This window comes from Pantherophis guttatus, chromosome 1 (assembly GCF_059756535.1).
Source record: "Pantherophis guttatus breed Tessera chromosome 1, ASM5975653v1, whole genome shotgun sequence".
Classification (NCBI taxonomy): domain Eukaryota; kingdom Metazoa; phylum Chordata; class Lepidosauria; order Squamata; family Colubridae; genus Pantherophis; species Pantherophis guttatus.
In genome coordinates this window covers 28,622,986-28,639,426 of record NC_142063.1, presented here as the reverse complement: position 1 = coordinate 28,639,426, position 16,441 = coordinate 28,622,986, and the positions used below count along the sequence as shown (strand labels likewise).

At 39.2% G+C, this 16,441-nt stretch overlaps 1 protein-coding gene across 18 annotated transcripts in view; it reads right to left on the bottom strand.

Annotated features, from left to right (window-relative positions):
- Positions 1-415: 415 nt before the first annotated feature.
- The window catches only part of FERMT2 (FERM domain containing kindlin 2), a 74,672-nt gene continuing 58,646 nt past the window's right edge, over positions 416-16,441 (bottom strand). For 10 of the 18 annotated variants that reach the window (XM_034433368.3, XM_034433373.3, XM_034433370.3 and 7 more), the window contains 6 exons: positions 15,331-15,437; positions 13,545-13,766; positions 8,647-8,667; positions 4,603-4,727; positions 3,714-3,855; positions 416-2,117 (listed from right to left, as the gene is read on the bottom strand). In XM_034433368.3, the coding sequence (XP_034289259.1) occupies positions 1,944-2,117; positions 3,714-3,855; positions 4,603-4,727; positions 8,647-8,667; positions 13,545-13,766; positions 15,331-15,437 (791 nt within the window). In that variant the 3' untranslated portion in view covers positions 416-1,943. The remainder of the gene's footprint in view (positions 2,118-3,713; positions 3,856-4,602; positions 4,728-8,646; positions 8,668-13,544; positions 13,767-15,330; positions 15,438-16,441) is intronic. The other 8 variants (XM_087881922.1, XM_034433371.3, XM_034433374.3 and 5 more) reach the window with 1 other exon arrangement.

Here is a 16,441-nt window from a genome sequence, read left to right as displayed (position 1 = left end):
TCTTTCCTGAATCCAGACTGAATGCTGGATTATGAATGCTGAGTATTCATAATGAACAAATGGTAATCCTGATTATCATTACCTGGTCAAATTGTTCCCCAGTGTCTCTCTGCTCCCAGTTTACCTGTCTGAATATGTGAATGTGCCTCATAGTCTAACCCTCCCACTACTTATGAAATTCCAGAGGCTTCTAGATCTTTCTATAGAGAACATACAGCCCTCCAACCCTAGCCTCAAATTCCTACCCTTCCCTGCTTTAGGGCATGAATGCTATGCCAAGCACGAGTTAATATCTTTATAATGCCACATTCAATTCTACATTCCACATGCTGCAATACATCAGCTGAATTCATATGAACAATGTATAGGTGAATTTTCACTGGCTAGAACAAAAAACTGAAACAAAGACTAAATGTTAAATAAAAGATCCAACCTTTATTTAAAATACAATGCATTTGTACATATGTCTTAGACTACTGAAGACAACACTGATTTTTATCCCTTGGTGTTGGGGGATCCCTGGGGGCTAACATTAATCTTAAAGTGAGACAGCCCCCCCCCAGACTCAGGCAACAAAGTAAATTGTTGTTAAGGGCTTTGTGGCACAGCTGTAACAAAATCAGAAACTTAACTTACATTAAAAATATACTGTAAGGCTAATATATTTGATACTATTGCGATTCCTCCTACTTTGGCTTGTGAGGCTAGCTTTAAAAGAAAAACCTGTACACATTTATAAAATTTGTGTTTTTCTTTTTACATTAGTTACATAAAACAAAACAAAAATTCTTATACTTCATAGACCTTTACTTCATATTGTTATGAAAAGATTTTGCATATCATCTTAGATAAAGAGTGGCTATGCTGGTGAATACTAAAGGTGTTTGTAATACAATATAGTGTTAAAAAATACAGAGGACAGGAAAGAGCACAGAAATGATTATCAAAGGGGAAAACAGATACATTTAGAACCAAATTTGCCAGTATTTGTCAAGGCCACTCAGGCTAGTTTTTACAAAAAAACCTTCAGGCTCCTGTAACAGACCTGATTATGTCTTAAGATCTCAGGTTGGTGCTTCCAGATGTCCTAGACATCAACTCCCAATACCGAAATCAGAATGCTTGGAATTCTGGGAATTGTGTTACAGAACATCTGAGGAACAGCAATATGAGAAAGGCTAATGTAGTGTGAAAAAACATACGGCATAAAGGACACAGTCCACCAAGCACCATGATGCATAGGAGAGCCCAGGCACAAACCCCACTAAAATATATGGGGAAGAAGGGGAGGGGGAGGGAGGGAGAGAGAGGGGGGAGAGAGGGAGGGAGAGGGAGAAAGAAAGAGGGAGGGAGGAAGGAAGGAAGGAAGGAAGGAAGAAAAGAAGAAAGAAAGAAAGAAAGAAAGAAAGAAAGAAAGAAAGAAAGAAAGAAAGAAAGAAAGAAAGAAAGAAAGAAAGAAAACCTTCCTGGATTGCACTCCAAAAATTCTACCTTAAACATAGGAAGGAAGAACACATAATTACAATATATATAAAATCTCATAAAACATGCATTAAACATGATAAATACACTTCATATAGATTAGGCCCTGGGTATCTAAATAGTTAAATGGCTTTAGAGTTTTAATTTTGTTTTAAAAATGATTTGGTTAGCTTACATTTGTCAGAAATTAACCTGATCAGCCCCTCATTTTGCTGAGAGAGGGGAAAGAGGCACAAACTTAGGCATGGCATGAGCTGTGTTTTGGTTTTGCGTAGCAGATTAACGGAAGCGCTGTTTAGCGCAGGTAAAAATGTATCTGCTAATGCAAGTTTCCATATTAAAAAAAAAGATACACTTCAAGCTTAATTTGATTAAGCAGCATATTTCCAAGAACAGCTTTTGAGTTAAATATTAATATCACCATTTAGTTTATGTCAGTAGAACAGGCAGTCTCATCCAACTCAGACCCAGCCGCTGGTAAGCTTGTAGAACATCTCTTCATCTAAGCTTTCATTCTGATCTTTTGCACGTGTCGACAGGAAAATGTAGCCACCAATAAACTCATGCACCACTTTGCAATCCACTTCGGTGCAGATGAAAGAAACTCGGACGTCATCTGCAAATTCTACAGTCACCTAGAAGTGCAAGAAATCCAGCAAATGATTTATAAAGCTTCAATACTTTCAGTAAGCTCACACAGAGATTAAGAATAAATATATTACAATAAATATAAACTCAGAGCAGCTTCTGTCCTTGCCCATTCTCAAGAAACAGAGGAGGGTTGGGTGTATGCAACTATCAACGTTTGCCAAGACATTTGAACTACGAAATTACAGTTAACATTAATTCATGTCCATTGTATATAGATCAGATCATGGCACTGAACGATGAATGAAAGTAGGCTAACAAAGCCTACCCAGTTTGAATGGCTTGGCATATTGTGAAGTGTGGGTGCTGCTGCATAAGAAGGTTCATGTCCACAGGAGATTGAGATGTAAAGCCAAAAAAGGGACCTTATTGTTTTCTGATGACCAGAGTGATTTAATCGCAGGGGAAACTGCGGCCAGTGTAACCTAGCAATCAAAAAGGAAATCCTTGCTTTGAAACTGACTTTTAAGTCCAGCCAGTTCTTTGAGGGTCCTGTTTTACAAAAAAAATAATGTTAGTAAGATATGTTCAATGGTATGTTCAACACTTGAAATGTTAAATACCGTTATGTTATAGCTCAGGGGTGTCAAACTTAAGGCCGGGAGGCTAGATCCAGCCCATGGGGTGGATTCCAGGGCTGCCCTGGAAACAGTGAAGGACTCGCCCACAGTGCCTCTGCCAGTGAAAATGGAGCATGTGACCCTCCCGAGCTCTGTTTTTGCTGGCAGAGGGTTGCAGGAAGCTGTTGCAGCCAAAAACAGAGCTTGGGAGCCTGTTTTCTCTAGCAGAGCGCTCGGGGCACCACAGGCGCCCCCGACACAAGTGACGTTGAGTTTGCCACGCCCACCCTGGCCACACCCTCTCAACCCCTGCATCCGACAAGCCTGATGCGGCCCTCAATGAAATCGAGTTTGATACCCCTATTATAGCTGAATGTAGCCTCCTGGATTCCACAGGTTACTGTAAATTATAGGATCAGATTTCTCTGAGAGGCAGTTCATTTGACTATATCTTTTCTTATGATTACCAAGCTAGAAGGATTTTGTGCAGCTTTCTATTTCATTATTCAGCTTTCTTATCAAGGGAACACCACATCCTTCAATAAGACACAAACTGATTAAATGGTCAGATCATCAGTTAGTAAGTGCTGTTTCAACGGGTCACATGAATTCTTTTATCTACCAAGTTCTGGATTTCCAAAATGTTATCTAAGAGTGTGATATAAGAAGATCTTTCTTTACTTAGAACAACCCTGCTTTTTGTGAGTTGAGAAAGATCGGGATGTTATGCTCTTCTTCCCATTTCTTTCTTCATAACAAAACAAAGGCCCACAATTAGCTTCACAATTAAGAGGGGCTACTAATAGATACGAGGTGGTTTTGCTTTTTTTTTTTAAAGAAAGAAAGAAGGAAGGAAGGAAGGAAAAAAAAAATACCCAAGAAATAAAAGTAACGACATCACCAAAGCCTGAAGGCAGAAATACTATCTCATACCTTAAACAACCTAAACCAAAAATTTCAGTTAATTGAAATGTCCCAGATTTCAGCATGTCCAGAAAACTTTGTGGGAAAGTCCTTGCTTACCATTTTTATTTCCCAATTCACATTCCACTGTTTCATATTGCTGAACCGCCATGTCTTGATGGCATCACTGGTGCTAGCATCCATCCGTATCAGCCGGTTGTAGGCAATTCCAATAAGTTCTTCCTTCTTACCACCCTGGAACCTGCATTTTTTGCATGTTACAAGGAACATCTTCAGCAATGTTTTACTCAAGTCCCCAAATCATAAGCCATTCAAGAATAATTGGTCTTCTGAGACATCGTTTCCTTGTGTGTGCATTCACATGGCCTTGCGTGACTGCAACAGGAATAAGCCTTAAGCAAGCTTTCAGCTTCTACACAACTAGTTCTACCTTGCTTTTGCATTAATGATAACATGACTTATCGGTCAGCCTCATACAGAGATATTAAGGAATCCTTGCTTTGTTGTATGTCAAATCAAGATTTTTGTTTTTTTAAATATTTTCTGTCAGGCCAAGTTGTAACAAGTAAGCTCCTGTAAGGTTAGACATTTGCGGAATTTTTAAACCTTTGAATTTAGATCTTACATATACCAGCTGTCTCAGAAAACCATGTTTGCATTTGAAAATTGGCTCTCTATAAGATTACTCGGATCCTGTACTATATTACTTTTTATTTTAGTCATTCTTATAATAAACCATTTATGAATTATTTTTAGTTTTTTTTTAAGAAGATAAAAAGTAACATTTTCCCCTTCATTCAAATTGGAGTAGTAAAGTGCCCTTTACTTGCTGTGCAAAATTCAATACCTATGCACCCAATTCAATACTTGGGTTAGCTGTCATGACCCAAGGAATCTCAGCCTTTAGTAACTGCCCACAGAAAAGAAAAATGATAGCGCAAACGATGACACATGGAATTTTTGACTGGACATTTATGGAGCAACAGACCTTGCAATAAAGTGTGTAATGCCGAACTCTGGTAAGGACTGCCAAGCTTGAATAAACCTCATTTTGGCTTCAATGAGGCTCATCTGAGCGACATTCTGATGGGCCTCTAGGATCCGGGCAGTGATCTGTAAGGGTGACACAGAAATACTTGAGGCAACTGATCTGAATTTCAGATACGATTTATAAAGGAATGAAGAGAGAGCAGTACCAAGAGAGAGATAAAAAAATGAGGGAGAAAAAAGAGGTGATTCAATACTATTCAGTCCCCCTACTCCACTAACTTTAACCTATGAAACATCTTTTCTGTCTTCTGTTAACTGTTAGTTTAAGACTAACTGGAGAACATTTTCTTCTACGTGTGCATTTCTTGAAACTGGGGCTTATCTCAGGTCCCTTCAAAAAATGGGATGTTTAGAGGAACAGCTGTAACATCGATATATCATGTGAAATGGGAGGAAGAGGTTTCATGGGATGAGAACTATCTGGGATTATGCAACTTCAACTTCTCTTCCTTCTAATGAAGAATTGGCCTTAATGTACAAAAGATAGTAGAGTAAACTACAAAGATCAGCTATTTGCAGAATTAGAACTACAAAAATGGTATGGTAGTTAAAAGATAATGTATTCCCTACAGCAAGCACAACCACACATATTTTTATAACAAATGTGGCAAGAATTTGGCTTCCTGAATGTTATTTAAAATATCAGGAAAACAAATTATTTTCTCCCCACTTGAATTAGAAGAAGAAGAAACTGTGTGCATGCACATGTGTGTTTCTGGATTCAAACAGGAACTTTGGGCAAATGTAGTCAGTATGCTGTTCCCTTTCCTTTTCCCTGTAACTGTGTCTGCATCATACTCAGAATCACAAATAGCCAAAGATATTGTAATCTAGCATGTGGTTAATCATGCAAACCAAGAAAATTAGGCATCAGGCAACTCATAAGTTCATCGAAAATGTAGCATATGCCAACACAGTCTTTGATTCTTCCTCCTGTCCATTCCTTTTTATCCTTTCTGTCCTAATCCATAAAAAGCCAACCATGTAAATTCCAGCTCCCAAACAAATGCAAAATGCATTTGAAGAAAATTTTTGTTCCAATAGATGGATAAACGGGTTGGTGGCAGTGGTGGGTTTCAAAATTTTTTACTACCGGTTCTGTGCATGTGGCTTGGTGGGCGTGGCTTGGTGGGCATGGCAGGGGAAGGATACTGTAAAATCTCCATTCCCACTCCACTCCAGGGGAAGGATACTGTAAAATCTCCATTCCCTCTCCAATCCAGGGGAAGGTTACTGCAAAATCCTCATTTCCTCCCGATCAGCTGGGATTTGGGAGGCAGAGAATAGATGGGGCGGGGCCAGTCAGAATTTTTACTACCTGTTTTCTGAATTACTCATAATTTCCACTACCGGTTCTCCAGAACCGGTCAGAACCTGCTGAAACCCACCTCTGGTTGGTAGGTATGCATAGGAAGGGGGAAAAAAACCATTTTTATCCTCATTCTACATTCATTCAAAAGGTATTAATAATGGACTGAACAAGTTTTCACTCACCTACAAAAAATAACAAACTTTCTGACAAGTACAGTATGATCTGGCAAAGAACCTTCCTTTCCAGCAATAATTACTACAGGAGTTGGGTCTGGATACTTTGCGCAAAATTAGACTTTCTGCCCTGAGGAATCTGAAGTTTGCTCATTGTCTGCCTCCTGCCTTCTTGGATCCAAGTAGGAAAAGATTGGCTTCATCTTCTCTAATTATAATCTACCTGGATCCGTACCAATCGGGTTTCAGGCCAGGGTAAAGCACGGAGATGGCATTGGTCACACTGGTGGATGATCTTTGGAGGGCTCGGGACAGGGGACATTCCTCTGTTCTGGTCCTCTTGGATCTTTCGGCGGTGTTTGATACCATCGACCATGGTATCTTGCTGCGACAGCTTGAGGGGTTGGGAGTGGGAGGCACCGTTTTACAGTGGTTCTCCTCCTATCTCTCAGGCCGTATGCAAGCAGTGTTGGCAGTGGGGCAGAGGTCGGCTATGAGGCCCCTCACTTGTGGGGTGCCCCAGGGGTCGGTTCTCTCGCCTCTTCTGTTCAACATCTATATGAAGCCGCTTGGGAAGTCCTCCGTGGTTTTGGGGTGCGGTATCATCAGTACGCTGATGATACCCAGCTTTTTATATCCATCCCAAACCAGCCCAGTGATGCCCTCGACGTGATGTCCCGTTGCCTGGAAGCAGTATGGACCTGGATGGGGAGGAACAGGCCTCGACTCAACCCTGCCAAGACCGAGTGGCTGTGGGTACTGGCATCTTTTTCCGATCAAGATGTTCCATCGGGGGTGAGGTGTTACCCCCTGTGGATAGGGCCCGCAACCTGGGAGTCCTCCTGGATTCACGGTTGTCTCTGGAAGACCATGTGACGACCGTGACCAGGGGGGCATTTGCCCACGTTCACTTTGTGCGACAGTTGCGCCCTTACTTGGACCAAGATGCCCTACGCACTGTTACTCATGCGCCGGTCACCTCCCGTCTTGACTACTGCAACACTCTCTACCTAGGGCTGCCTTTGAAGACCACTCGAAGGCTTCAGCTGGTGCAAAATGCGGCCGCACGGGTTGTGATGGGAGCGTCCCGACACACCCATGTTACACCCCTCCTGTGCGGCTTGCATTGGTTACCGGTTGCCCTTCGGGTGAGGTTCAAGGTGCTGGTTATCACCTATAAAGTCCTTCATGGCCTAGGCCCAGGATACCTGTCGGACCCCCTGCAGCTAGCGACAATCCCCAATCGCCCGGTGCATTCCCACAGACAGGGCTTCCTCAGGGTGCCGTCGGCCAGACAGTGTCGGCTGGCGACCCCCAGGGGGAGAGCTTTCTCTGTGGGCACACCCACCCTCTGGAACCAACTTCCGTTGGAGCTCTGGATGGCCCCTAACCTTCGCTCGTTCCACCGCGAGTTGAAGACCTGGTTGTTCCGTAGCCTGGACTGATGGGTTTTTTTTTTTAATGAATTTTAAACTGGTTTTAAACTGGGTTTTAATTCTATATCATTTTAATAGGACTTATGCATTTTACTGTTGTGAGCCGCCCTGAGTCCTCGGAGATAGGGCGGCATATAAATTGCATAAAATAAATAAATAAATTATAATCTACTATGGCTGCACATGTTTGATTCCTAACCTCAAAATGTTCATTTTTCTCTTCTTCTGTCATGATTTTTATCGTTTGTTTTTTTTTTTGGTCTACAAATGGATCATTTGTTTATTTCTCATTGATTCCATCCCCTGGGTTAAGACTTTAAAATTTAATGTAGATTAAAAATGGTAAAAGCACATAAGAAACCATGGGAGATATATAAGCAATGTACTGCAGAAATAGAAATGGCTGCAAATTATAGTTAGCTCCTTTTAGGTCTTCTGAACTTAAAACAGTTGCACTAGAACTGTCAGTTTTTCATTGAACTGCTCAGCTAGAATGTAAAAATAAGTGGCCCCTTTCCATCAGTCTAAACCTCTATCTAGTTTAGTATCCTGTTCTCAGCAGCAACCAACCAGATTAGTGTAAATGATTCACATAAGAAGGATATGATAGCCACAAACTTGTTCTCCATCAGTTATTATTTAGAACTTTGCTATCTCTGAAATGAGCAGAATTTGTTTGGCAGATAGCACTTATATATAGTTAATAATTTTATGCCCATTATCACATCTTGCGCTAGGATTTCTGTAAATTAATAATGCAATATGTGAAGAAATTTATGCCAGGGTCGGAAAGAAGTTGAGACAAGAAGGCAACAAAACAAAAGGTGCATCACATAAAAAAACATAGCACACTTCTGTTCCAGAAGAAAAGATTAGTAGACATTGTTCAAGGAAACCAGATAATTCCATTATGTCTTATTTACAACATTATGGCCCAATGTTACTCCAAAATACTTATTGCTCAATATATACTTTGTCTCTTGATATGCATCTCTTCAAGGTTATATTAATAAAACAGCAAAGTCTTCATGCTTGTTTATTTTAGGTTTACTGTCACTTACCAAGTCTCTTATATAGCCTGGCTGCAGAGGACAAATGCGAAGAAAAGAAAAGGAAGCAGAGAAAAAAAAAAAGGCAATCAGAAAAATGGCATTAAAGCAAAGGAAGGAAAATGTGCAAATTATCAACAGTGAAACCAATTTTTTTTAAAAATCCCCAAATCTTTCATGGGGAGAAAAAGTAGCAAGAAATGAATATGAAAATGGAAAAACATGTGGGGGAGGGGGAAGCAAAAAGAAGCATAGCAAGATGCTAATTCCAGGTATGCTTCCCTAACTCAGTTCCTCCGAGCCAGCGTTTCTCAATCTTGGCTACTTAAAGATGGATGGCAAGTCTGGCTAGGGAATTCTGGGAGTTGAAGTCCACCCAATCTTCAAGTGGCCAAAGTTGAGAAACGGTGCTCCAGACAATTTGGACTGCATTTCTCATAATTTCTATTCAGCATGACTATGATGGTTCTTGATGATAAGAAATCGAGATGCCAGGAAGTTGGGGAAGCTGCCCTAGAATATCTGAAAGCAATTTGGGTCTTTCTCCATGGAAAAGTGACATCCTCTTTAGTGTTTATCCTGGTTAATTTCATAGTTCAAATGGAAATACAAAAATAAGGTAATATAAACCGCCCTCAAATCAGAAGAAAATAAATTTCAGTTGAATTATCGGTTATTTCCTGCTTAATATAACACACATTTCTAGATGAACCAAAATTCAGACAAAAAAAAATATTCCATAATCAAGTAAAACCTCTAAGCATTTCCAGAAAGTAGCCATGTGGGTCGGTTGCAGGAAGAGACACTGAAAGTTTTGTAGCACTGGGCTACAGAGGCCTGTTAAAATTATATGAAGCATCAAGTACAATATAATGACAGTACTATACCAAAAAAAGAGGGAGGGGGAATAACAAAAGTTATGAAGAAACATACTTTATTATGGACAATAACCCCAAAATTGATTGAAAGTGGGAAATCAGAACGAAACTGAATGCAAACAATTATGTTATAGCTTATATTTATAAAAGAATCATTTGTTACAAACAGTTCTTGACTTATAAGCATTCGTTTAGTGACCATTTGAAGTTACAACAGCATGGAAAAAGTTACTTATGACCGTTTTTTACACTTACAACTGTTGTAGCATAAAATTCAAAATTTGGGTGCCTATCAACAGGCATGTACTGTATTTATGATAGTTGCACTGTCCCAGAGTCATGTGACATTATTTCCCAGCCGGCTTCTGACAAGCAAAGTCAATGGGAGAAAACAAAGTTCCTTAATGATCACGTAATTCACTTTAAAAAACTGCAGTGATTCACTTAACAGCTGTGGCAAGAAAGGTCACACAATGGGGCAAAACTCACTTAACAAATGTCTTGGTTAGCAACAGAAATTTTGGACTCCATTGTGTGTCATGGACTGAGGATTGCCTGTATTCAGATTACAGTAGAAACAATAGAGAAGTTTCTTGGCTCAGAATAGGCCAAAGCACATTAAAAATGGCTCATCTTTTATTGGTTGATATATTTTTACATCAGTGGACTGCTAGTCTGGAAGCAGCAACATCGTCTCTTGCTTCTGAACGTTCCCTGCATTCTACAAATTCCACAAAAGCAGATTTCCTTCATACCATCACACTGCCCCCATGCCACATGCATGTGCAGGAATAACAGTGCCTTGGCACAACCCCCTAGGTTTTCTTAAAGGAGGTAAATAAACACTTCATATTAAATATCCCCGCACATGCACACACACACACAAAATACATGTATAACTGCCGCAGTAATAAACACACATCTTAGTGTGTGAATCAGATTGGTCCTTGCAGGGAACACACTATAAAAACCAGTAAAACCATTTTGTAAGAAATGAAATGTATTGTGTTCAAAGACAATATGTTGGCAATATTGTATTCAAGACAATAACATGATTATTTTCAGGAGATTATTACGAACTGAGCTAAATTAAACCCAGTCCACTTATTCCACTAGGTTTTTGTTTTAACGTCTAAATCCAATGGTGTAACATTTAATTACGTTTTTACTTTTGGTCAGATGGTTCCATTTCTTTTTAAAAATTCAAGTACTGTATCGCATACTGATATAAGAATTTCATGTCATAAATAAAACATATAACTGTTAAAATAATGTCAGTCAGCAAGTTAGCAAATTAGGTCATAAAAAAGTCTGAGGGAAAAAGAATCCCAAGGAGAACTATTCATTTATTCTTCAAATAATTGATCCAAGATCCAAGTTCATATTTGACATAACCTTTTCAGACCTTAGAAGTCCTGCCCGTTCTCCAAATCTTATAGCTGAAGATACTTGTATAATCTCAGGATGAGACTGTGGAGCCTCACATGATTTCCCTTTCTGAGGCAAATGGGCAGTTCAAAAATGTGAAAAATAAAGTAATGGACTGGACACGCTATTGAACTGTGATAAAAGCAAAGCTGCTCACAATGAGTTATTCCACAAGTAGAAAAGAAGCTGGAGAAGAAAGTTTCCTTAAGACTTCATCAACAAATTTGTATTCGGAAGAGCAGAGGAAAAAACTGTAGTCTAGTATATTGCCTTTTATCACTGATTTTTCATTGGTAGTATATCAACTGCCTTTCATTGATTCCCCACCCCACCCCAAACATTGATCTTTACCAATTCGGTAAAATATAATTCTCATACCTGGAACAGATATGAAGATTTCAAACAGAGCAAGAAAGTCACCTGGCACATGACAATTTTGTGCTTCATGTTAAAGAACCCTGAAGGACTGTCTTGTACTGTATATGGAATTGTTTTGTGAACCAGCTTGAACCAAAAAAGAAGGGATGTTGTGAGGATCAGAGCAGAATTGTTCAGAATTTTTTCAGACCAGATGAAAAATAATGGGTTTAAATTACAAGCAGGTAGATTTTGGTTGAACATCAGGAAGTATTTCCTAACAGTAAGAAGCATTCGACAATGGACAGACTGTATAAGGAGATGATGGGTTCTCCTTTGTTTGGGGGTGGGGGGTGGGGTGGACTTTAAATAAAGGCTGGATGGCAGATTGTCAGGGATCTGTGGATTCCTCTGCTCGGAAGGGATTGGAACAGATTATCTCCAAGGTATCTTGTAGGCCGGTGTTTCTCAGACTCAGCAGCTTTTAAGATGTATGCACTTAAAGAATGCCATCTGGGGAATTCTGGGAACTGAAGTTCATATATCTTAAAGTTGCTGAGATTTAGAAACACTGTTCTAACCCATTCTGTGTTTCTGTTAAGATTGAAAATTCAGCCAAATCAATTAGCTTTATTTTAATATACGTCTATGAGTTACTAGGAAATGTATTAAACAGCAAAGCATTTTTTTTTTCAAATTTACGGTGTTAATTAACACTTTCCAGGCCTCCAGACAAACTTCCAAATCCACCCTGTCCATTCCAATGTTGCTCATCAGTTAAAGACTCAGTGGCTGTATTCGAGGGAGAAGACCTTCTCTGGTTCCTATGGCTTGCGAATACTCATTCTCAGGAAAAAAAACCCTGAAGCAGTGGCAGATTGGGACAATCTCTTAGTGATAGAGCAGCACCAGCAAGTCATTTTAGTTTTGGGATCAATGGATTTGGATTGCAAAACTCCAGATGATTACTAGAGGGCAGGAAAGAGTTGGAATTGCTTGCATCTTCTTGCTACCCTGTAATGATCGCCCTAAACTGGCTGCTGTGCTCCCTGAGGCCAGTTTTCACCTGATGCTTCATCCTGTTTCATCGTGCCAACTAAATTGTTCTATGGATGAAATAAGCAATGGGTTCATGACCAGAAGGTACTTAAAAACCCACAAAATATCAGACTGAAGGTGCAACCAGGGTCCCAAGGTGCCCTCCATCTCTGACTTGATCCTATTCACACCACAGTAGGAAGATCAATGTAAATACTGCCTGAATTCACAGTAACCCATAAAGGATTCTGACCCCAATAGGGTTGTAAAAACTCTAAAACAGCAAGGAAATAATCAGTAATCATTGTATAATGGTTGTAACGTGAGTTTATAGCTCAAAACTCTGAAGACAAGCAGGATGTCATTTTGATAGCATTCATTTCATTCTTTTAATATAGTTACTAGCCGTTTATTAAGGCCATGCTCTTTTCAAAGGACTTACCATATGAAAACAATGCAAAGTAGTTTCAGAAATTAAAAATGCACCTTTTAAAAAAATCAACCATAATTAAACTTTGAAGGATACAAAAGCAAATGGTGTTTCTACCAAAAGGAAGAGCTAACAAATTAAGTTTTTTTTAAAAAAAATCCTCTTAGAAGTGTCCTCAAATGGAGAAATATGGTTAACCAGATATGGTTCAGTTCTGGAACCCTCAACAATTAAGTCAATAAGCACGTCTTCGGAATGTGATCTTAAAGCACTAATGATTCACAAATCCTTAATATAATTTGTTGCAAAATTCAAAGACCAAAACCAATACTTTAAATTGAACTCCAAAATGTACTGCTAGTGTAGCTAATATATATTAGCATAATTAATGTTCCAACAAAAATGTAAGACATCACATTCCATAACAAATGAAGATTTCAAGCCATCTCCAAAGGTATCCCAACCAGATTGTGTTATAATAGTCAGAAGTAACTAGAATGTGCATGACTTCTGGACGGATCACATAGTCCCTAGCTGAAATACAAACCAAACTTGGCAAAAGGCACCCTTGACTACTTGCATTTCCACAAACAATAGTGAGACTAGAAAGATTCACAGGTGAAGGATCTGAACCTTCAAAGCGAGTGCAAATTCTTTTCAATATCTGGCCTTTATCTGCTTTGGACTTGTTCTCCCCCATTCATCCACAAGGCCTCTGTATACCTGCACATTCACTTTTCATAGAAAACGTTCAGTAAAATGTAATTCCAAATGTGTACCTGCTTGTTCTTATACTTCTTCAGGTATCTTGGAGAAACCAAGCATTCTGGATTAATGTCTGTTGTGATCTGCTCAGTAATTATCTGTGGATCTGGGTTCAGATGCTGCATTTTCAGAAAAGACAAGATGTTCTGGACTTCCAAATTATATGAACTGTCTGCCATGGTTTTACCCTTGGAGGCTAGCCGGCATGCTGCCATCCAATGTGCATATTGTTTTTCCTGCAGTGTAAAAGAAAAAAAAGCACCTGTTGGGATGGACTTTTTGGCATATTTTATTGTGTCTCCAAGGATACTGGAAAACTGCAGTCCCAAACATGTTAGAAGATGCACAGCCCAATCTTAGACACAGAATACATGTGTCATGTAAGTGACTGTAAGATAAAACATTCACTTGTTTATATAGGTATTTTCAGATCATGTTTCAAAACTGTTGCACTTAAATATTGATTCTAGTTAATGTAAACACCAAATTTATGCATCTTTTCAACCTTGATTTTGATTAGTACTGCAGATTTGGTGTTCATGTGCGCTTAGAATCATGTGATAAAATTCATGGTTTATAGCCATCCTTACATGGGCACAATTACAGTTCAATATGAACATTTTGTATTTTTTGCACAATATTCTTTCAAAAAGTGAAAAGTGCTAGAGAGCTACAAAATCCAAACAATATGTTGTGCCATGTGATCATAAAAACATTCAATCTCCACCAGTCCTTTCGTTCTGTAATCTTTCAGGGCATACAATGCTGGTTGTCACCTTTAAATACTATATGCTTTGAGTCCAGGATATGCATTCTCCAACATGACCTTCTGGAGGAGGCTGATTTAAAGTCGGCTTTATTCGTGTATATATGTTAGGGCCATTGGGGTCAAAGAATGACATGCAAATATTCACTTAACTAATGGTATCTTAATTGCCTTTTGGAATGATAGCAGGGGGTATCCTTTCTTTGGAGACAAGCTGCTTAAAAGCAGATGACCATGTCCGAAAAGACTAGCCTTCTCCTTTCCTCCTGGGAGATCAGGACTTGTCTGAGCTTGCATGTATTAGGCAGGTAGATGCTACCTGGAACTTATGGCTTTGAAGGTAACAAGGGCCTGAACCATAAAAGACTTTGTAGGTGATTATCAATACCTTGAATTTTGCCAGGAAGCAAAGTGGCAACCAGTGTAGCCTTCTACAATGTAGTGGTCATTCTGCTATACCAGTTAGTCCTGGTAAGCAGGGCAAAATAAAAAGGACTACAGTCAGTGTCCAGGAAATGTCATAATTGGCAGATCAGACAACACTGGCCAGAGCTTTCTTTCACCTGCTGATAAAATATGGCAAGTCCAGGATATCCAGATTGCATACTTGCTCCTTCAGGAAAGTGCCATCTCACCTCAAGCTGAAATCTGAACTGCCTGGAACAGACTGCAGAAACTGTGGGTCCATCTATCTGGGCTTCAATTGGAGCCTGTTCCATCCAATCTCTCATAGCCTCCAGCCCTCAAGATGTCCACTGCATCTCTTTGCAGGGATTTGGATATCATCATTTTACTGAGGATACTTCGCCTCAAATTGCTTCATATTAGGATTGAGAAGAATTAAGCTGAGTTTGCTATAAAGAAAAGCAACCTATTTTATTACTGGCCCTGCTTATATTCTTCTTAATAATATTCTATACAAGGCTAGTTTCAGATATCTGTGGATTCCAGGAAAGAATTGATGCACACTTCAGTTCTTGCTGCACAATCAGCTACAGCCAACTGACTTTGGCTGACATTTCATGTAAACTTACATTATCACAACGGAGCCAAATTTCATTCATGCCTTCAGCAACAGGAATCAGAAGCTTTATGTTAAATTTCTGACCAGATATGTTGACGTCAGGAGTTACCTCACACCCTATAATAAAAGAAGATGTAAATATCATGTATTTCATAAATATGAGGATGGGACAAAAGGCACATATGGGTAGATTTCTCCTTTTAGACTTGAATATCTTCCAACCATTTCATTTTAACTAAGAAAAAAACATACCTACCTATTAACCTAGTGCTATTTGTTTTAATAAAAAACAGCATTATCAAATTTCAATTGCCTGAATATACATTTTTGTGTGTATTTGTTCAATCAAATTTACAGTATGTAGCTGCCCATTTGACAAGTGATTTTTAATGTTTAGTGAATAAATTGCCCCAAATTGATAATTTGAAAAGTTTTTATAATCCAAATCTATATTTACCCATCAAAGTATCAAAATTTTTCCTTGATCAGCACAGACATCCACCAAAATCTAAGTGCTGAAAAGATATTTGTTCTTTTCACTTCTGAAGCAACATAGATTTTCTATAATATCACCATAACATGGGAATTGCATCAAAATATCACCTTGATTGGAAACATTAGCTTTGTAACAGACTGAAGAGCCACAAAAGAGGTTCCTGATACCAAATATATTGTAGGACTGGGTGTGTATCAGTCAGGTCTGTATTCATTTGAATGCAGTCTTAAATGTCACATAAATATTATATCGATCATGAATTCTTTATATATATATCTGAATGTGTTCCACTGAAATCAAAAGTGCTTCCAGGGGGAATTTGAATGTAATTAGAATTTGAATTAAATGGGATTTTAGACTCTTTGGGGAATAGTTTCATCTAAGCAAAGTCCCTGTATTATCTAGCTCATTGGTCCCCAACCTTTCCGGCTCCATGAACTGGCAGTGGTGTGGCAGCGAGGTGGGGGGAAGGGATTGGTTTCACACGCAAATGGAGCTTCACACAATCACATGCTCACCCACCGCTTCCATGGCCTGGTTCCCAACAGGCTGCAGACCAGGGGTTGGGCCCCCCTGATCTAGCTGATTATTCCTGTGTTCACAAGTATACGTTATTAAATTGTCA